At 38.8% G+C, this 22,312-nt stretch overlaps 1 protein-coding gene across 1 annotated transcript in view; it reads left to right on the top strand.

Annotated features, from left to right (window-relative positions):
• Positions 1–22,312, top strand: part of LOC124792692 (structural maintenance of chromosomes protein 3) — a 205,756-nt gene that overhangs the window by 138,972 nt on the left and 44,472 nt on the right. The window contains exons 15-21 of the mRNA XM_047257959.1: positions 3,488–3,629; positions 3,966–4,124; positions 4,249–4,460; positions 7,004–7,166; positions 14,438–14,623; positions 15,537–15,680; positions 15,855–16,070. Coding sequence (XP_047113915.1) covers positions 3,488–3,629; positions 3,966–4,124; positions 4,249–4,460; positions 7,004–7,166; positions 14,438–14,623; positions 15,537–15,680; positions 15,855–16,070 — 1,222 coding nt within the window. The remainder of the gene's footprint in view (positions 1–3,487; positions 3,630–3,965; positions 4,125–4,248; positions 4,461–7,003; positions 7,167–14,437; positions 14,624–15,536; positions 15,681–15,854; positions 16,071–22,312) is intronic.

Genomic DNA, 22,312 nt, shown 5'->3' with positions numbered 1-22,312 from the left:
CAACAAAAGCAAAATGAGGATAATGGATTGTAGTCGAATTAAATCAGTTGATGCTGAGAGAATTAGATTAGGAAATGAGACACTTAAAGTAGTAAATGATTTTTGCTATTTGGGGAGCAAAATAACTGATGATGGTCGAAGTAGAGAGGATAAAAATGTAGACTGGCAATGGCAGGGAAAGCGTTTGTGAAAAAGAGAAATTTGTTAACATTGAGTATAGATTTAAGTGTCAGGAAGTCGTTTCTGAAAGTATTTGTATGGAGTGTAGCCATGTATGGGAGTGAAACGTGGACGATAAATAGTTTAGGCAAGAAGAGAATAGAAGCTTTTGAAATGTGGTGCTACAGAAGAATGCTGAAGATTAGATGGGTAGATTACATAACTAATGAGGAGGTATTGAATAGAATTGGGGAGAAGAGAAATTTGTGGCACAACTTGACTAGAAGAAGGGATCGGTTGGTAGGACAGATTCTGAGGCATCAAAGGATCACCAATTTAGTATTGGAGGGCAGGGTGGAGGATAAAACTCGTAGAGGGAGACGAAGAGATGAATACACTAAACAGATTCAGAAGGATGTATGTTGCAGTAGGTACTGGGAGATGAAGGATCTTGCACAGGATAGAGTAGCATGGAGAGCTGCATCAAACCAGTCTCTGGACTGAAAACCACAACAACCACATCTCATTCAAGGAATCTAATGTATCATTACATTGTAGTTCTTTGGATAGCAGGTGTTGTTTTTTTTTTTCTGGAAATTTTTTTCCCATTTGTCACCCAAGAATTAGTGCATTTGGTTTCAATTCTCCCTGGCTTTCATAAAAATCTAATATTGGAGTTGTGAACAAATGTTTTTTGAAAGAAATTAAATATAATGTTAACATAATTTTCATCATATACCCCTGTCAAGTTGTCAGCACTTAAAAGTTAATTAAAAAGCAATAAATTTTTGTCATTTATTGCGTTTGGATTGGAGTTTTTATAGAGCATTGTTTTTTGTAGTTCAGATTCACTGTTATCGTCTGCTCTTTAAAACCACTATGACTTGTGTTAATGATTCTAACTAATTAGGATAGTTTATCAGTATTTATAAAAAATCTTATCGAGAGCCATCTTTGAATTTTCAATGATCCAAATTGGGGTTTTAACACTTGCAGTCAAGTTGAATGAATTGTTCTGTTTAACAACTACTCTTTGCTTTTCTGACATTTAAGAAAATCAGTATTACAATCTCTAAATATTAGTGATGTTTTGTTGTGTGCATGAAGTTTACTTAGCAGTATTTCGAAGGCATGATTGAAAGTCTGGAGATTCCCAATAAGCAATCTGTACACGTTAAATATTCTTTCTTTTGCTTGCATCTTTATCCCGTGTTTCGCAGGGTTGGCATTGTTAGAATCGGATTTGGTGAGGTTAATGTTAAGGGGTGGCTGGATGCCCTTCCTGCCACCACCCCAAACCCCCCCTCCCCTGGCCCCGAGGACGGAATTAGTGTACCCCAGCTGTCTGCGTCTACTGTAATCCATGGAATAGTGCGACCGTGTTCAGATGTCTGTGAGTCGTCTAACTGAGGCGGGACGTGGGGACCAGTCCAGTGTTCACCTATTGGGATGTGGAAAACCGCCTAAAAACCACATCCAGGCTGGCCAGCACACCAGCCCTCATCCTTAATCCGCCGGGTGGATTTGATCCAGGACCAGCGCGCCTATCCGAGTCCAGGAAGCAGCTCATCAGCGCTCTCGGCTAACCTGGCGGGTACACACGTTAAATATCAGTGTCTTGAAATTGGTTAAGACAAAGAAAATGTGAATTTTTCTATTAGTATACTATTGTACTTTGTGAGGCATTCACGTGCTTTTTAAAACATAAAATACGAGAAAGACAACCATTCACCTATAGTGGGTTGATGCGTGGGGAGATCAGCATTTATAGTAGCTTTCGAGCACAAGCTCTGTTTCTAGCAGTAGTATACACGTTTACACACACAGCCACCAAACGATCTCTCCTGCGGTCACAGCAAGACTCACATTCATTTTAACATAGATAGCTGTACTGCCTCCTCTATTTTAAACAGGAATAACTATCTATGATATGTTCTCCTATCAATTATTTGTAAAACTTTTGCTTATTTTAGCCAGTGTTCAATGGGACAGAGAATATCTGACATCTAATTTTAAATTAGTTTTCATGACTATTTCTATTTCTGATGATTTTTTATACATTGACTAGACATTATGGTGTAATAGGTAAAGAAGTTTTACTATCTATTTACCGTTGTGGCAGATGGCTTTACTTTGTGCTTTAGACTTCAGATGAAGTTATTTTTTAGGGAGAGTTGCAAAGTTCTCTTCCAGTTTAGAGGTATGAAATATACTCTCTGAACCTACTGACTTCTTAGTGGGCTGCTAGCTATTGTCCATGCTTACGGAAAATCCTGACTGTAGAGTAGAGGCTTGCACTTTCTTGTGGAATTTTTAGTGACATCTTCCAATGATGATGATCCAGAGTGCAGTTGCATTTTTCTTACTGCTTTATGTGAATCATCTTTTGATAAAGAACTTGGCTGAGTTGCTTTTTTGATGATGTTGGATGATGCTGCTGGTAGCAGTCGTAGTCTAACTCTTTGCAGTTTTTCTGTGCATGATGAAGATGTGTGATCCTTCTTTATGGCTCCTGTCTTTTCTTTTGTTGCTGCTGAATTTCCAGGGTGAAAAGAAGAGTAAAACAGCTTCTCAAAAAGTGTTTAGTTCATTCAACAAGCACAATATATCTATATTCTCTAAGGAACTGACTACTGCAATTCAGCAAATGGTACCAAAAAAGTATCAAGTGTGCTTCGAATGGGTGTCCAACTCCTCTGCTGGTTCATTGAATAATGGAAATGGTGAAAGTGGAAGTGTTTATTTGAACTTAAGCATGAACATGAGTGATTCAGAAATCTTCATCACTGTTGTTGATGGGCAACCCTAAACTATTTCATAAATTAAACCCAATGGGTACAGGTCTCATGAGTCAAGAAACATATAGCACATAATGCATCTACCTTTTGTTTGCTTAGGAAATTGCTGCTTCCACCCACATTCAACTCAAAAGAAAGAGGTTTTAGACAATCTGCTAAACTATACAAAATTGCTATAAATATTGGCATACACATGAGTGAGGTCTGCTCGTATGTCACCACTTGTTTAAGTCATGCTGTCAACCACAGGGTCTTGCTACGTAACTCACCAGTGGGGAGGGACGTAGTGTGGGACAGTTGTGACTGTGTCATCAATGATCTACTGAAGGTTTTGTGCACCCCGTATCTATCACAGTTCAGTCAGTTTGTTGTTGGAGTCAGACAGAGATGTAATATAATTATATGTAATGTTAAAGTCATCTCTCTCCAGTTTTCTAAATTTAATCTATGAGTATGTTGAATGCCTAGTAATGTAGCTGTTATTTTCTTTATTTCAAAGAAACTATTATTTGTTTTCGTGTTGTTGGCAGGTTATTCCATCATATAGTTGAGTCTGACAAAGTCGGAACTCAAATATTGAAAGAAATGAATCGTCAGAAACTTCCAGGAGAAGTTACCTTTATGCCCCTGAATAGGTTGCATGTACGGGATCAAGAGTACCCAGAAACAAATGTTAGTACACTGTTTTTATTTTGTTTACTGTCAACTTGCCTGTGTTAAATTTTAATACTTTATCTAATGTTTTTGAATTTATATACTTTTTGATATACCCTAAAGTGTGGTCTCTTTTAAGTTGAAATTTACTCAGTTTTAATAAAATTTTGTCCAAGAAAATTAAATATTTAAATTTAACATATTTTAGTGAGTGGCCATTTTCTACATCTGTATGTACTTCAGTTTATGTGCTTCTTGCACCTTTTCTATTTTTTTGCACAGAAAGTGGAAATTATTGTTTTATCTGAAGTTTCAAGTGTGTTATAACTACTTTACTTTGTTTTTGTTATGTAGGATGCAATTGCAATGGTTACAAAATTGAACTATGAAAATAGATATGACAAGGCATTAAAATATATATTTGGGAAGACACTGATTTGCAGAAACCTTGAGGTTGCCACAAACTTAGCAAGGACAAGTCAACTTGACTGTGTCACATTGGAAGGTGATCAGGTAAGTAGCCATTTAAACTACCTTTTCTGGTATTTTGTGTTAAAGATGTAGCATCACTTTTTATCGGTATATAGCGTTGTCTCCAGTATTGAGATTGTGTTGTATTTTTGTTTGTTCTCTCCAGGTGTCATCCAAAGGGTCACTGACTGGAGGTTACTTCAATACTTCTCGTTCTCGTTTAGAGATTCAGAAGACGCGAAGTGAACTGAGTGTACAGATTCGTGATGCAGAGGCGGAGCTAGGAAAGCTTCGAGCAGAACTGCGTGAAATAGAAGATAAAATAAATCGAATCGTATCAGATATGCAGAAGACTGAAACGAAAAATAGTAAAGCCAAGTTAGTTTTTTATTTACAAAAGTACTTTAAAATGATTCTGTATTTTTTGCCACATGGTTGAGAAAATAACAATCTTTTTTTATGTCAACATAGATATGAGTATCACGCATTGAATAGGTTATTAGACAATACAAAAGAGTTACTGAATAAACATTCTGGTTAAAATTGCCTTTAATATACTCCAAATACAATACAGTACCTTAAGAATAATCTGAAGAAGATTGTACTGGTTTGTTCCCACTTTCCAATGTGCACTCCCTACATCACAATTTCTTCCTTATTGTGTTTCTCTATTGAATACACTTTTAAATTAAATTATACTTGGTCGACACTGAGATAATACAATAAGTGGAGCAACTTGTTGCAGTAAAGGATGTATGACGCGATGCTTATCAATGTGACACCTGTGTTCCTACTGGGATGGTGCAATATGGTACGCGATGCTGCATATGACAAGCATCAAGGCAGCACGTGTGTGTGTGTGTGTGTGTGTGTGTGTGTGTGTGTGTGTGTGTTTTGTCCATTTTCGATGAAGGCCTTGTTGGCTGAAAGCTCCTGACAATCTTTTTGCCGTGTTTTATTATTTTTAGTTGTACCTGACGTTTTATAATTCTGTAATGTTGGTTTCATCCATCGACACTTGTTTCATAACATTTTCATACATGCGCTAAAGACCTCGCTCTCATGTGCCCACATCACATCATCATCATCATCATCATCATCATCATCAATCACATCTACTTCCTCTTCCCTTTCAAAAATATTTTCATTCTTTCCTTTGTGCAAACCATCTATATATGCTTTTCACCTTTTAGCCTGCCCTTTTAGGCTTAGCACTGGCTTTCCATCTGAGCACTAAGTATTCATTCAGCTGCTTCTTTCTTTCCATAACAAGCATCTATACCTCCTATTATCATGCATTCTTTGCATTTGTACTCTAGCTGTTCCTTGTTCGGTCAGTGAAACTTTTCATATTCTCAATTCCATTTGGCCTGCTTCATTTGCTGTATTTTTGTATTTTCTCATTTCATCAATGAAATTCAATACCTCATATTGCGCAAGTATTTCACTGTACCTTGTCTTTTTACCTAGCAGTTCCCCTGCTACTTGCACAGTTTTGTCTATCAAAGCTATCTATGCCCTTCTGTTGTATTCTTTTCCCCTATCTCAGTCAATCATTGCCTAATGCTCCTATTTAAACTCTCAACAACTTTTTCAGGTCGTAAGACCTTAATTTTCTATCATTTTTTTCTATTTTAATCTGCAGCCTCAAACCTTGCAGCATTTCTAAGTCTATTCCTTGTATACAACCTTCTTTTGGGATTCTTAAACTCGGTGTTTTCAGATTCAGTTGTGCCTGTGCAAAATCTGGGGTATCTTCCACTTTCATTCCTTTCCTGGCCTGAGTTCCACTGTTATTTTTTCTTCTCTTCCTTTTCTTACTAGCAAGTTTCAGTCCCCCATCACAATTAAATTTTTTCATCTCCTAACAAACCGTGTTTCTTTATTTCACCTCATCATATATTTTGCCCACTCTTTTCATCGTCAGAAGAGCTATTAAGCACATGCTCTTGTACTATTGAGTTGGATGTTGTGTCTGTCTTGGCTACAGTCATATGTTCATTGTGCTGTTGATTGTAGCCACCTGCATTCCAATTTTATTATTTATTATGAAACCTACATCTGCACTACATGTATTTGATATTGTGCTGATAACCATATACTCACCTGACCAGAAATGCTTTTCTTCCTGCCATTAATTAAAGGATCCAACGTTTCATACTCCAATCTGAGAACTGCTAGATTTGTTTTTTCTGATGGCATCATAATGCTGAGTGCTTCCTGGTGGTAAGTTCCTATGGGACCAAACTGCTGAGGCCATCGGTCCCTAGGCTTACACACTACTTAATCTAACTTACACTAAGGACAATATACACACCCATGCCTGAGGGAAGACTCAAACCTCCAATGGGTGGAGCCGCGTGAACTATGGCAAGGCACCGCAGACTGTGTGGCTACCCCGCGCAGCTAGTGCTCCCTGCCAGAAGATTCAAGTGGGGGACTACATTACCCAAAAGGATGCCATTGTCATTAAACTACACATTCAGAAATAGTTTCATGAAACATATTAGCTGTTGTTTCCCTGTCAGTTTGGTTCTCCACAATACCAATAAAGCAAGGCCATGTTGCATAATGTTACAAGGCCAAATCAGTCACTCATCTAGAATGTTGCCCTGAAACTATTGAAAATACTTCTGCTCCTCTCAAGGAGCCATATGATAGTCTTGTCTTTCCACAGACACACCTCCATTGTGATCGGAGCTATGGTACAGCTATCTGTATCATTAAGGCATGCAAGGCTTCCTACTGCTGCAGTTCGTGGTTCATAACAGCTTAATATATTATATTCTTAAAGAACATAAAGTAAGAGAAAAAATACAGATAGAACTGCAGTATCATTGGAGGCTACAGCTTCTTAAATAGCCATTAAAATTTTTAAATACAGTGTTGTTATGAGCATATTTTTTTCATTTTTTTTACAGAGACATATTTGACAAAGTTAAAGCAGATATTCGGTTGATGAAAGAAGAAGTTGCTGGAATTGAAAGGTATCATGGCCCTAAGGTTAGATCCCTTGACCAATATGCCTCTAGCTTGGAAGCCATGAGAACAACGAAGGAGGGTTTGGAAGCAGAACTCCATCAGGTATTGATTTCGCGAGGAACTTATCCTAGTATCTTTGTGTGTGTACTCTCCTGTCTTAAATATTGTTTATTTTTTAATTTTCTTTATCATATATTTGTGACCGACCTTATATAGAAAGTCCAGGATAGAATAACATCAACAGGATGAAAAGGATGGATTGCTACTCACCACATAGAGGAAGTGTGAAATCTCAAGACAGGCCCAGTGAAAAGACTGATAAACAAATAAGGTTTCCGACAAGAAAATCCTTCTGTGGAAATAGAAAGCATGCGCGCGCGCGCGCACACACACACACACACACACACACACACACACACACACACACACACTCTTGGCAACTGTCTCAGGCCACTGTGGTACAACTGTGAACTCAACTGCCTCTGAATATGGAGTGGATGGTGGTGGTGGCATTGGGTGGGGAGGGGAGAAACTGCTGTGCTGCCTGTGAGGGCATGTGCAATGTAGTGAGGACAGGATAGGGCTGCTAGGTGTAGAGTTGGGAGGCCGTACTGGGGACAGGAGGAGTAGAGAAGGGAAGAAGACTGTAAATGCTTTGGCATGATTGAAGGTATACTGTACTGCTGGAATCAGAGCAGGGAATGGGATAGGTGGGTAAATGACTGTGGCGTTATTGAAAGAAATGATTTGTTGTTGGGAGAGTTCCCACCTGCACATTTCAGTGACCAATTCACAGCCTGTGCCATCTGGATCCTAACATCAGCTCTTCTGGAATGCACAGGTGGGAACTCTCCCATCAACAAGTCCTTTGTTTCCGTAACCCATGAGTCCCCTGTACCTTTCCCTGCTGTGATTCCAGCGCTACACACGCCTTCTGTTGCACCAAAGAACGTTCAGTCTTTTCGTGTTCTCTGGTCCCCCTGCCCCAAGTACAGCCTCCCAACTCTGCACATAGCAGCCCTATTCTGTCCCCACCACATCTCTGCACATCCTCACAGGCAGCACATCATCTTCACCCAACCCTATCATGCAGTACTTCCCTCTCCCCACCCCACGCCTCTTCCTTACCCCTACTACCCACCTCAGATTGTTATTCAAGTGTGATGCGGTCGCAGTCAGTCCACTGTGGCCATATTTCTGTTCGTTGTGCTTGAGTTGATGTGTCAGTTTTTTTCTATTTCCGAAGAGGGACTTTTTTGTTCGAAAGCTTAAATGTTTAACAGTATTTTCATTGTGCCTTTCTGCGACTCAGTTCCTCTTCATGGTGCAGCAAGCATATAAAACACCGTCCATCCCATATGCAACTGCACACTGTACTGTTGTTACTCAGCCATCAACGGAAAGGCCTTTCCATAATCAACCATGGGAGAGGGAATAGTCCAGCTCACACATAATCAACTGTACTTCCTTCAACAGTGGCGGAAGGAGATATAGTTCAGCTGGGTACCAGGGCATGTGGGAATTCAATGAAGTGAACAAGCAGACCACATTCTCAAGTAGGCCTGAAGGAAACATGCTGTGACACAATGTGCTATTCTCCTGCAGGCTGTCATTTCGTTGATGAATCAGAGCTCTTATGTTTGCAGCCAGGTGACAGCATAAAGATACCACAGTGTTTTGATGAGTGTCACAGTCTTCATCTTCTGGTGACGTATTGAGACTCTCATTGAAATATTAGTGTCTTAACACTGCCACCTGGCTGGAAACCCAAGAGCTCTACATCAGTTAATAGGCTGGAGAAAAAGAAATTGTCTTATGAACAAACATAAATACAAATTTATACTTTGGAATAATATGTGGTAGTAATGTAGCAGATATAAGTTGAACACACTAGTAAGTTCCAAGTTTTTGTGTTCAGTGCTTGAGAATGGCAACAGGCAAAGGAGAAAGTTGTCAAAAGTATTAAAGAATAAGACAGATCTAGATAAATCATTCAATATTACTGACCAAGAAAGAAACAAAAGAATGTTGAGTGAAAATTGACATATATTTGTAATGAGAATGTGATACTGCAGTTGTGTCTCTTCTTGGATAGCTCCATGATGGCATTTCCTGTTTAGCTGTGTTACAACAATGACAGAAGTTAATTCCAGCTTTCGAAGTTGAATATTACAATCAGTTCAGATCATAATAAAATTCATTACCAATCTTCTTCCTTGCTTTAAAACATCCCAAAATTCATAAAACATCCAAAATGTCAAAATTTTAATGTTATTATTATTATTATTATTATCTGTTTGTAGTAAATTAAATAGTGCTGTCACCTGCTCTGACCACACACTTTGTTCATGATACATTTCTTTACACATATTGCACAGGAATGTAGTAAAAGTTGTTGGCCAAGCAATAACACAAAACTGTCTAACTTATTCATGTCTACATTTATTTCTACATAAAATCATACACAATTTGGGTGATAGTATTCTAGTAAACAGATACAATATCAGCAAGTGACGATTGGAATCTGTCAATTCATACAAATACCTATGTGTAACAAACTGTACTGATATGAAATGGAATAATTACACAGGCTCAGTAATAGGTAAAATTGGTGGCAGACTTTGGTTCATTGGGAGGATACTGGAAAAATACAGTCAGTGCACAAATGAGACTGCTTGCAAAGCACTTGTGTGAACCATACAAAACATTGCTAAATGTGAGAGATCCATACCAAATAGGACTGACAGGAGGTATCAAATACATATAGAAAGACACACAAATGGTCACAAATTTGTTAAACTAATGCAGGATGTATACACCCTGGGACAATGGGAAATCTGGGAAAAAGATGGGAATTTTTTCATATGGGATAAACTTGGGTACTTTTTAGAATTAGGGAATTTTTCATTGTTTTAGTTTTCAGGTAAATTTTTGTAGTTTTGAGAGGTAAGAACTGATACTCTAACGAGGAATTTTATTTTAGCCTGCTACTGCAGAATATTCCTGGAGAAATAAAACATACATGAGAGAATAACGCCAGAATAAAACTTCAGTTGCAAAGAAAATGTGCCATTTGTAACAACAAAACACAGTTCACACACAGGCATCTGCTGACAGTAAAATGTGTCAAAGGTTTTAGAATGAAGACTCTGGAATACTTCATAACAACAAACAGCTTTTGATGAGCATGACACCACAGCTGTTTACGTTTCTAACAGGTCACAGGAAAATATTATGAATGGTGTTTTGAAAAGAGTTACTTTCAAAGCAAATTCCCTTTTTTGCAAGATGAATTTGTTGAGCATGAGACTGTGAAATGAATTTCTTAAATCATGGAGCCCCCCCATGAACCATGGACCTTGCCGTTGGTGGGGAGGCTTGCGTGCCTCAGCGATACAGATAGCCGTACCGTAGGTGCAACCACAACGGAGGGGTATCTGTTGAGAGGCCAGACAAACGTGTGGTTTCTGAAGAGGGGCAGCAGCCTTTTCAGTAGTTGCAAGGGCAACAGTCTGGATGATTGACTGATCTGGCCTTGTAACAATAACCAAAACGGCCTTGCTGTGCTGGTACTGCGAACGGCTGAAAGCAAGGGGAAACTACAGCCGTAATTTTTCCCGAGGGCATGCAGCTTTACTGTATGATTACATGATGATGGCGTCCTCTTGGGTAAAATATTCCGGAGGTAAAATAGTCCCCCATTCGGATCTCCGGGCGGGGACTACTCAAGAGGATGTCGTTATCAGGAGAAAGAAAACTGGCGTTCTACGGATCGGAGCGTGGAATGTCAGATCCCTTAATCGGGCAGGTAGGTTAGAAAATTTAAAAAGGGAAATGGATAGGTTGAAGTTAGATATAGTGGGAATTAGTGAAGTTCGGTGGCAGGAGGAACAAGACTTCTGGTCAGGTGACTACAGGGTTATAAACACAAAATCAAATTGGGGGAATGCAGGAGTAGGTTTAATAATGAATAGGAAAATAGGAATGCGGGTAAGCTACTACAAACAGCATAGTGAACGCATTATTGTGGCCAAGATAGATACGAAGCCCACACCTACTACAGTAGTACAAGTTTATATGCCAACTAGCTCTGCAGATGATGAAGAAATTGAAGAAATGTATGATGAAATAAAAGAAATTATTCAGATTGTGAAGGGAGACGAAAATTTAATAGTCATGGGTGACTGGAATTCGAGTGTAGGAAAAGGGAGAGAAGGAAACACAGTAGGTGAATATGGATTGGGGGACAGAAATGAAAGAGGAAGCCGCCTGGTAGAATTTTGCACAGAGCACAACATAATCATAACTAACACTTGGTTTAAGAATCATGAAAGAAGGTTGTATACATGGAAGAACCCTGGAGATACTAAAAGGTATCAGATAGATTATATAATGGTAATACAGATATTTAGGAACCAGGTTTTAAATTGTAAGACATTTCCAGGGGCAGATGTGGACTCTGACCACAATCTATTGGTTATGACCTGTAGATTAAAACTGAAGAAACTGCAAAAAGGTGGGAATTTAAGGAGATGGGACCTGGATAAACTAAAAGAACCAGAGGTTGTACAGAGATTCAGGGAGAGCATAAGGGAGCAATTGATAGGAATGGGGGAAATAAATACAGTAGAAGAAGAATGGGTAGCTTTGAGGGATGAAGTAGTGAAGGCAGCAGAGGATCAAGTAGGTAAAAAGACGAGGGCTAGTAGAAATCCTTGGGTAACAGAAGAAATATTGAATTTAATTGATGAAAGGAGAAAATATAAAAATGCAGTAAGTGAAACAGGCAAAAAGGAATTCAAACGTCTCAAAAATGAGATCGACAGGAAGTGCAAAATGGCTAAGCAGAGATGGCTAGAGGACAAATGTAAGGATGTAGAGGCCTATCTCACTAGGGGTAAGATAGATACCGCCTACAGGAAAATTAAAGAGACTTTTGGAGATAAGAGAACGACTTGTATGAATATCAAGAGCTCAGATGGAAACCCAGTTCTAAGCAAAGAAGGGAAAGCAGAAAGGTGGAAGGAGTATATAGAGGGTCTATACAAGGGCGATGGACTTGAGGACAATATTATGGAAATGGAAGAGGATGTAGATGAAGATGAAATGGGAGATACGATACTGCGTGAAGAGTTTGACAGAGCACTGAAAGACCTGAGTCGAAACAAGGCCCCAGGAGTAGACAATATTCCATTGGAACTACTGACGACCGTGGGAGAGCCAGTCCTGACAAAACTCTACCATCTGGTGAGCAAGATGTATGAAACAGGCGAAATACCCTCAGACTTCAAGAAGAATATAATAATTCCAATCCCAAAGAAAGCAGGTGTTGACAGATGTGAAAATTACCGAACTATCAGCTTAATAAGTCACAGCTGCAAAATACTAACACGAATTCTTTACAGACGAATGGAAAAACTAGTAGAAGCCAACCTTGGGGAAGATCAGTTTGGATTCCGTAGAAACACTGGAACACGTGAGGCAATACTGACCTTACGACTTATCTTAGAAGAAAGATTAAGGAAAGGCAAACCTACGTTTCTAGCATTTGTAGACTTAGAGAAAGCTTTTGACAATGTTGACTGGAATACTCTCTTTCAAATTCTAAAGGTGGCAGGGGTAAAATACAGGGAGCGAAAGGCTATTTACAATTTGTACAGAAGCCAGATGGCAGTTATAAGAGTCGAGGGACATGAAAGGGAAGCAGTGGTTGGGAAGGGAGTAAGACAGGGTTGTAGCCTCTCCCCGATGTTGTTCAATCTGTATATTGAGCAAGCAGTAAAGGAAACAAAAGAAACATTCGGAGTAGGTATTAAAATTCATGGAGAAGAAATAAAAACTTTGAGGTTCGTCCATGACATTGTAATTCTGTCAGAGACAGCAAAGGACTTGGAAGAGCAGTTGAATGGAATGGACAGTGTCTTGAAAGGAGGATATAAGATGAACATCAACAAAAGCAAAACAAGGATAATGGAATGTAGTTTAATTAAGTCGGGTGATGCTGAGGGAATTAGATTAGGAAATGAGGCGCTTAAAGTAGTAAAGGAGTTTTGCTATTTGGGGAGCAAAATAACTGATGATGGTCGAAGTAGAGAGGATATAAAATGTAGGCTGGCAATGGCAAGGAAAGCGTTTCTGAAGAAAAGAAATTTGTTAACATCCAGTATTGATTTAAGTGTCAGGAAGTCATTTCTGAAAGTATTCGTATGGAGTGTAGCCATGTATGGAAGTGAAACATGGACGATAAATAGTTTGGACAAGAAGAGAATAGAAGCTTTCGAAATGTGGTGCTACAGAAGAATGCTGAAGATTAGATGGGTAGATCACGTAACTATGAGGAAGTATTGAATAGGATTGGGGAGAAGAGAAGTTTTTGGCACAACTTGACCAGAAGAAGGGATCGGTTGGTAGGACATGTTCTGAGGCATCAAGGGATCACCAATTTAGTATTGGAGGGCAGCGTGGATGGTAAAAATCGTAGAGGGAGACCAAGAGATGAATACACTAAGCAGATTCAGAAGGATGTAGGTTGCAGTAGGTACTGGGAGATGAAAAAGCTTGCACAGGATAGAGTAGCATGGAGAGCTGCATCAAACCAGTCTCAGGACTGAAGACCACAACAACAACAACATGTGTTTACGGGAAGAGGAGTGACTGCAGTGACGAACAGTAAACTCCATTTGGTGAAGCCAACTACTCGGTTGTGGTATTCCTTTTGTTGGCCACTTCAGTTGGATGAAGTGGTCCTGACCCACATCCGAATTAGGGACTTGAAATGTGGTGTCCAACTCGTTCAGAGCAGTGGCCATCATATCAAATATGATATACTTTAAGTTCACTTACAACATATGCCTTTTACAGAACACGTGACAAGTGTGGTGTGATGACTTATTGACTGAAATATAATATAAAATTACAAGAAGAAAGAATAGCTGGCCAGTACTTTTCTTCAAAAGATGAAATTCCCAGTACTGTCCATAGCCCATTTAAAAGTAGGAAAAACAAATTGTTCCTAGTGTTCGGAATGTTAGTTTCTCCCTCAGTGAGGTAAGAAGGATGGATTGGGAAACATTTCAAAGGAGAACTAGTTCACTCGGATCCCATATTGAGAAGAACCAACCTGTTGTAAAGACATCTTTCACCAATGAATATAAGACATGTGTAATTCAATAATCAAATTCAAAGTAAATGTTTGCTTTGTATGATCAGTTATTTTCACGTGATTAATAACATAATAGTTTTTAGCTGTTCTAAAATATTTGGCTTTACAGTAAGTAAGGGCATTTTTACTTCCACATAAAATTTTCTCTTTTTTAATGCATACATACTTTGATAAGCCATGAAGACTGATCCTAATTATTTTCTGTTCTCAGGAATTGATGTCTCAGTTGTCTGTACAAGACCAGTTGGAAGTTGACCAACTGAATGATGACATTCGTCGCCTCACACAAGAAAACAAGGAAGCATTTAGTACTCGTATGAGACTTGAAGCAGAAAAGAATAAACTGGAAAATTTGTTAACTAATAATCTCAACCGTCGTCATGATGAACTTGTACAAGTATGTGCAATTAATTTATTATGAAATGAATATCAAATTCTGCACTTGCATATTATAAGGATAAAAGTCTTACCAAATAATATACACAGTCTGACAAAAAAGTGTAGCAGGTTTTAGGGAAGGAAGAAATTAAATGAAGCTTCACAGATTGAGGGGATATGTGATGTAATTTCAGCAATTACAATGTTGATTCAAATTTACAAAGAACTTGGCAGCATGAACCCACTTATCGGAATGATGCGGCACCCCATCTGGCCCAAATGCATGCATCGATTCCTTTGGGAAGTGTGTCATAAAGTCATTGTATACTCTCCTGAGGCAAGCTGGTCCACAACTGTTTTAAGTGGCCCTTGATATCTTGTATACTGGCACTGAGATGAAGTTCACATCTGAACTGGTCCCTCACAAGTTCTATCAGAAACAATACTGTTACACAAGAAGTGACCAGAGGACACTGGATTTCCACGACATATCTTTGTGCCATCAGAATTCCCTCAATAACTACCAGCTGTGACATAAATCATACCTGATGGCTTCCCACACCACGATGCAGGAAGTACACTGACATCTGACGATGTCCTGTAAGTGCTTCACTTTTTTTATAAGGCAATGGATATATTATTTGTGTCAGAATATGTAATGGGACCAAGTTTTCCATGTTAAACTTCTACATCTACATCCATACTCCGCAAACCACTGTGAAGTCCTTGGTAGAATATCATTTACAGATACAATATTTTCTTTGAGAAAAAATGATTTCAAATAACACGATATGTTTCATTTTTCATTGCCCTTAGAGTATTAGTGTAAAGTCCTATTACTCTTTCGCATGCTCTTTAGTATCCAGTTATAAGCATTCTGTGGCTGATTAACCAGGCAGTAGTTTCTTTTGATTTATTCTGTTCTTATACAGGCTTTACAAGAGATTTCTGTAGAGGAACGTCAGCAAAAACTTAAAAATTGTAAAGCAGAATTGGAAATAATAGATAAGCGTATTGAAAATGTCAACCGTGAATTTAAAGCTGTCGAAAAGAAGGTGCAAGAAGCATTGAAGAAGGTGAGTGATAGAATTTATTTTAAGGGAGGATCAGTTGTTTGTTTCAAATTGGATAGATTACCAGTGCAATATTATTTTATTATTGTAATGTTTTTTGTGTCTGATTTACTTGGTTCTGTGGTCTTGCAAATTAATCACTGTATAAGTAATATGCTTTTCAATTTGGTTGTGCAGCAAAAAAATGAACAAGTGGAACAAGACACTTGGAAACAGAAAGAAAAAGAAATCCAAGAAAAGATTGATGAAGATGCCAAGGACTTGGAGAAAATGGCAGCCAAACAAAATATGTTACAACAGAAAATTGCCGAATGCACAAAAAAGATTCAGGAACTTGGAGCATTGCCACCTCCAGAAATGTACCTGAAATATCAAAATATGTCAACCAAAAATGTATGTATAAATAAAATAGTTCTAGTGGTTTGCGATTGTTAATCCATGCCCCCCAGAGTAACACAAAAACTGGTGTCCAAACTGAAAGCATACTAAATGCCATGTTTGTTAGCAAACATCATGTTTAAAGAAAAGGGGGGGGGGGGGGGGCAGGGACGCAAATAGTTTGTGCTTGGTGTCAGAGTAGGCTTATAAAAGGTAGTCATCATTGTCTCTGATAATATTATTTGTGTCCATTTATGATCCCCTCTGCAGTTTTGCATCCATTGCCCACTTTCATCTAATAAATTAGAAAATATTGTTTATTCTCATATTGTTAAGTTTTCCATTTATATTTTCCTTTGTATAAATTTTAGATCATCAATCAGATAAGTTTTATAAACATGCAATGAGGCAATGTGATGTGTATCCTTACAAATATTTGTGATATGTGAGCCATGTTTTGTACTTCGTGTTTCATTGAGCTCTGGATCCTCATTCACATTTTCGTTGTATGCTTTTCATGTTGTGTCTTAACAATTTTCTTCTCAGTTCTTCTCCTCTTTAATTGTTGGTGGGGAGAATTTGAGACCGAATACCACATATTGCACAAGATTTCGTTACAGTCATTGTGTTTCAGCACCTTTGCAGAATTATAACTGTGAATCTGCCTTTTTAATCCTGGAATTGTACTGTACATTCAGAATTCACCTGAAAAGTAATTTTGGGTCTAGATTAGATTAAAATTTACACTTTTGTGTTTGTCTTGTGTGTGGAGGGAGGGGATGCTCTTCATAAGCTGTCTGTATGGTAGGGGAAGTTTGTCATCTGCTGTACAATTGAAACTTCCTGGCAGATTAAAACTGTGTGCCCGACCGAGACTCGAACTCGGGACCTTTGCCTTTCGCGGGCAAGTGCTCTACCATCTGAGCTACTGAAGCACGACTCATGCCTGGTCCTCACAGCTTTACTTCTGCCAGTACCTCGTCTCCTACCTTCCAAACTTTACAGAAGCTCTCCTGCAAACCTTGCAGAACTAGCACTCCTGAAAGAAAGGACTACACTAGTAAGGACCAGTAGTACAGTCCCTGGCTAGCAGCCGCTTCAGTTCTATTCTGGAGTCGTGCGTGAGTCGTGCTTCGGTTACTCAGATGGTAGAGCACTTGCCTGCGAAAGGCAAAGGTCCCGAGTTCGAGTCTCGGTCGGGCACACAGTTTTAATCTGCCAGGAAGTTTCATATCAGTGCACACTCCGCTGCAGAGTTAAAATCTCATTCTGGAAACATCCCCCAGGCTGTGGCTAAGCCATGTCTCCGCAATATCCTTTCTTTCAGGAGTGCTAGTTCTGCAAGGTTCGCAGGAGAGCTTCTGTAAAGTTTGGAAGGTAGGAGACGAGATACTGGCAGAAGTAAAGCTGTGAGGACTGGGCGTGAGTCGTGCTTCAGTAGCTCAGATGGTAGAGCACTTGCCCGCGAAAGGCAAAGGTCCCGAGTTCGAGTCTCGGTCGGGCACACAGTTTTAATCTGCCAGGAAGTTTCATATCAGCGCACACTCCTCTGCAGAGTGAAAATCTCATTCTGCTGTACAATTGTTAAATGACAATTTTTTTTTATGTTACTAGACACTATTTATGCCTAAAGGAAGATTGGGCTGTGTTTTGTTTTGTTGGTGTCTTTCCCTCATATGTACAATCTTCTTAATTTCCTACATTTTTCAGTAACTGATTAACTATTGTCAGAATCCACACTCTTTCACGTGTCAGTGTTTTGTAGTTTAAAACAAGGGTTGTAAATCTGTCTTTATCACCGTACAATATGTCTGAAACCTTCCAGTGTCCCACCTCTCTTTAACTTATGTTCTCAAAATTAAATAGGGATAATACAGCATAATGTTGGCTTCATAGCCAAGATTGATTTAAAAGTCAAACCCACCACAGTAGTAAAAGAGAATGAAAAATGGATAACGAGATTAAAAAAATTCATTCTATTGAGAAAGGTAAACATTTAATTTGGGTTGGAGACTGAAATTTCATAACAAGAAAGGAAATATATGGAAAAACTGTTGGACAACATGGACCAGAAAGGAGGGGAGGCAGTTAATAATAAAATGGGAAGTCATGTGGCAGATTTTGCACAAAGCACAATATAATTATTGCAAAATACTTGCTTTAACAGGGTGTATACGACACGGGACAACTGGGAGATCCGGGAAAAACCCGGGAATTTTTTCATCCGGGAGAAAACCGGGAAAAACCCGGGATATTTTTAGAATTCCGGGAATTTTTCATTATTTTAGTTTTCAGTTAAATTTTTGTCGTTTTGACTGGTAAGAACCGATACTCTCACAAAGGATATTACTGTATCCCACTACTGTAGAATAATACAATAAAACATAAAGGAGAGAAAAAAACGAAAATAACAAACTGCAAAGGAAATGCACCATATACAACAACGACACACAGTGCTCATGCAAGCGTCTGCCAACTGAAAATGTGTCAAAACTTTTGGAAGACTATGCAGAGCTTCATAACAAGTTGCCTCCGATGAGGGTGAAGTCGCAACTGTTTACATTCGATTTGTTTTAACAGTTACATGCGGGCTCTTGCGCATGCGCAGTTGAGTCACATCTGAGTAGTAGAATCTCCTGTTTCTGGCAACAGGAATGTGGCTGTTGGCTGTGCAAGCAGTCGCAGCAAGCAGCTAGATGTTACCAGGAAAAGGTAGCGCCAAATTCATATTCTTGAGGGAAAAAAAAAACTTGTTTCACAAAGCACCTAGCATCCAGCACACGTTTGTCTATCGATTATTCATATGATATATAAAAACAAAGATGAGGTGACTTACCGAACAAAAGCGCTGGCAGGTCGATAGACACACAAACAAACACAAACATACACACAAAATTCAAGCTTTCGCAACAAACTGTTGCCTCATCAGGAAAGAGGGAAGGAGAGGGGAAGACGAAAGGAAGTGGGTTTTAGGGAGAGGGTAAGGAGTCATTCCAATCCCGGGAGCGGAAAGACTTACCTTAGGGGGAAAAAAGGACAGGTATACACTTGCACACACGCACATATCCATCCTCTTTCCTGATGAGGCAACAGTTTGTTGCGAAAGCTTGAATTTTGTGTGTATGTTTGTGTTTGTTTGTGTGTCTATCGACCTGCCAGCGCTTTTGTTCGGTAAGTCACCTCATCTTTGTTTTTATATATAATTTTTCCCACGTGGAATGTTTCCTTCCATTATATTGATATGATTATTCATATGATTTTGAAACGCTTCCCTGTTGGTTTTTGAGCACATTTTAAGTTGATTTCAGAATGAATCATAAGTTGACTTTTGAATGCATGCATAGTGTACGTGATATCTCTGTCAGGAGAATCCTCGTCGCATCTAGAAATAAACTTTCCTCAGACAAAAGGGGACGGGGCTATACGAGCTGAGGGAGTAAAGCCGAACGGATGAATGCCAATCGCTGTCTGAATATGTGGTTGATTGGGTTTGCGAATGATCAGCATTGTTATAATTACTAGCGAAATCCATAGATTCAGACTACCAGAATGGAAATTAATGACTGACAGGAATAACAGGTGAGAAAGATTATGTATTATCTTCTCGGTGTATCCAAGAAAATGTAATTTTGACAGAAAATTTTTGCCCAGATCGCTACACTAGTAAGGACCAGTAGTACAGTCCCTGGCTAGCAGCCACTCCAGTTCTATTCTGGAAGTAACGCGGAAAATGTGTTGTTCGAACACGTAATAACGCCTAACCGGAAAATAATCGTGGGATAACTAAACCTGTGATTCTGGCAGGGTTAGTGAAGTTAATCAGCGAACAAATTTTGACAGTGGCAGCAATAGCTACAGAATTGGTGATGACAAGATTGTTTGTTAGAACGAGGAAGGAGAAGAAACGGGGACATCACACAAATTATGGAAGAATAAGACGATTCCAAATTTATATAAAAATTTCGTAATACTACTTTTCGATCTCATGCTTGATAAGCTGGTGCGTATGAATGAAATGTGAAATTATTTCCTAACATAAAGTTTTTTGCTTGTAGTATGTTTAATAGGCATTTGATATTGGTACTTATTGGGTTGTATTCTATCGTGTTATAAAAATGGCCGTTTGTGCCAAAACAGTCTCGTTTATTTGGTGTGTTACAAAATTGCTGCCATATTAGAAAGGCCTATTTTGTTTTATCTAGCAGACAGTGACAAAATAGACATAATCGGATCGAGAAACCACACCAGTCTTCGGTATTATTTGTATTAGTATTAGATAATGACATTTTGATTTTTCATGTAACAAAATGTTTGACGAATTTTGGTGACGTAATAGATTCTTTCACAGAAAAGCTGTAGCAAAGTTAGAGAAAAAAAATGCTAGGAGCTAAGGATTGAAGAAATGCATAATTTCTCTTGTCTTTATTGGTTTTATGTAGCCTATATTTAATTTTATGTCACACAAAACAACAAGTTATTAACTAATAAGCAATAAAGAGTTCAGATTTCCTGAAGAGTTCTTGTTCTCTAGATTACAAATAATCCCATCCGCTATTAATTGTGAGATTTTTTTAAAAGAGGGGCAGGCTGTTAAACCAGCCGACTGGGAGCAGGAGAGACACCATAGGACATTTCAGTTTCCACTCTCTTGAATATAGTTTGGACGTGCAGTAGAAAAATGCTTTATTAATAGGCGTGGCACTGCGCTTTGACATACTTGCGACCAAATAAAATGTCTTACATTTCCTCCAGTACATATGTTTTCTGTTTCTGACTTTTCGGAAATATGTGCGCTACAAGATGAACATATTTTGAAAATTCGATTTTTTTTTAGTATCGACCCGGTTCGCAAATGTCGTAGATCCGGGCTGACGCACAGAGCAGTCTGAGTTATAGTGGGTAGTCTCCACGTGACCCGCGTTTACATTTAGTGATTTTGCTGTTTCCTCTTCGTTTACTCTCACGTCAAATAAAAACAAAACGGATATCTGTGGCTGGGAGCTATCAAGTGAATTAAAACACATTCACATAATTACGGAAGGTTGAAATATGTCATTAGTTTCAGATTTTATTTTATTTCCACCTTCCTGACAGTCAAACATTAATCGCCTTGCGGAACAATGAAGTTATTTTTGTCTGTTTGCTAAAGAAATTTGACTTTTGTTAACCTTTTCCACAGTAATGGCTAGTTTCAACTGTTCACTGCATTTCAAGTGCACGTTTTCATTTTATAGCACGTATGGCATTATGCCATAATAAAGAACCAAACATGATATAATACAATACTGGTACTTCAAGAAAATTTACATCCCAAAAACCACACTGAAAAGCTTAATATCAGGTCGAGGTCTACTTCATTGGGAATCTGGACATACGAACGTGCCCTGTATGCACTTTCAATGTGCGCATTTTAATATAGTTCACGAAGTTCTGATGCTCTTGCAGTATCCTCTGGTGTCTTGTTTCTTTTATGACTTAATGTATGATCTTTCAGTGTTTTACACGTACGTACATAGGGGCTTCCTACATCATGATAGCTACCCAAGCTTGGTGTCGCCTGTTATCTGCGCTCCCTGGCAACTTCTGAAACGAACCTATTTCTAACAGGTCGTGGGAAAATTTTGCTAATAGTGGCTTGAAAAGCGCTACTTTCAAAGTAAATTTCCTTTTACGTAAGTTGAACTATGTGCAAGAATGTACCATGAATTTATAAAATCACAGAGCGTTTGACTCTTATTTAAAAATTAACTCTTTGATGACGAGCCATTTAGAAGAATTTCGAACCCTGAAGATCAGACATTTACGTCATTATTAAAAATTTTACTGGCACATTTGTGTGATATATCTTAAAGTGTAACACACGCAAAAAGATCAACAGTATATGCGAAAGCTTAGCTTCTCTTGCAGCTTGAGACCAATATTATATGTGAAAGCTTTTCTTTTCTTGTAGCAACACTATATATATTAATTTAAACTATTAACTTTCCGGCCGGCCGGAGTGGCCGTGTGGTTCTAGGCTCTACAGTCTGGAACCGAGCGACCGCTACGGTCGCAGGTTCGAATCCTGCCTCGGGCATGGATGTGTGTGGTGTCCTTAGGTTAGTTAGGTTTAATTAGTTATAGGTTCTAGGTGACTGATGACCTAAGAAGTTAAGTCACATAGTGCTCAGAGCCATTTTATTAACTTTCCCTGTTCGTGTGTTCGTGCTACTTAACAGTGATGTTGCTGTTGGCTGACTACATCACGTGAATATCCG

The sequence above is a fragment of the Schistocerca piceifrons genome, chromosome 1 (assembly GCF_021461385.2).
Source record: "Schistocerca piceifrons isolate TAMUIC-IGC-003096 chromosome 1, iqSchPice1.1, whole genome shotgun sequence".
Lineage (NCBI taxonomy): Eukaryota > Metazoa > Arthropoda > Insecta > Orthoptera > Acrididae > Schistocerca > Schistocerca piceifrons.
Note: the sequence above shows the minus strand (reverse complement) of the source record. Positions and strands in the feature narration are given on the sequence as shown.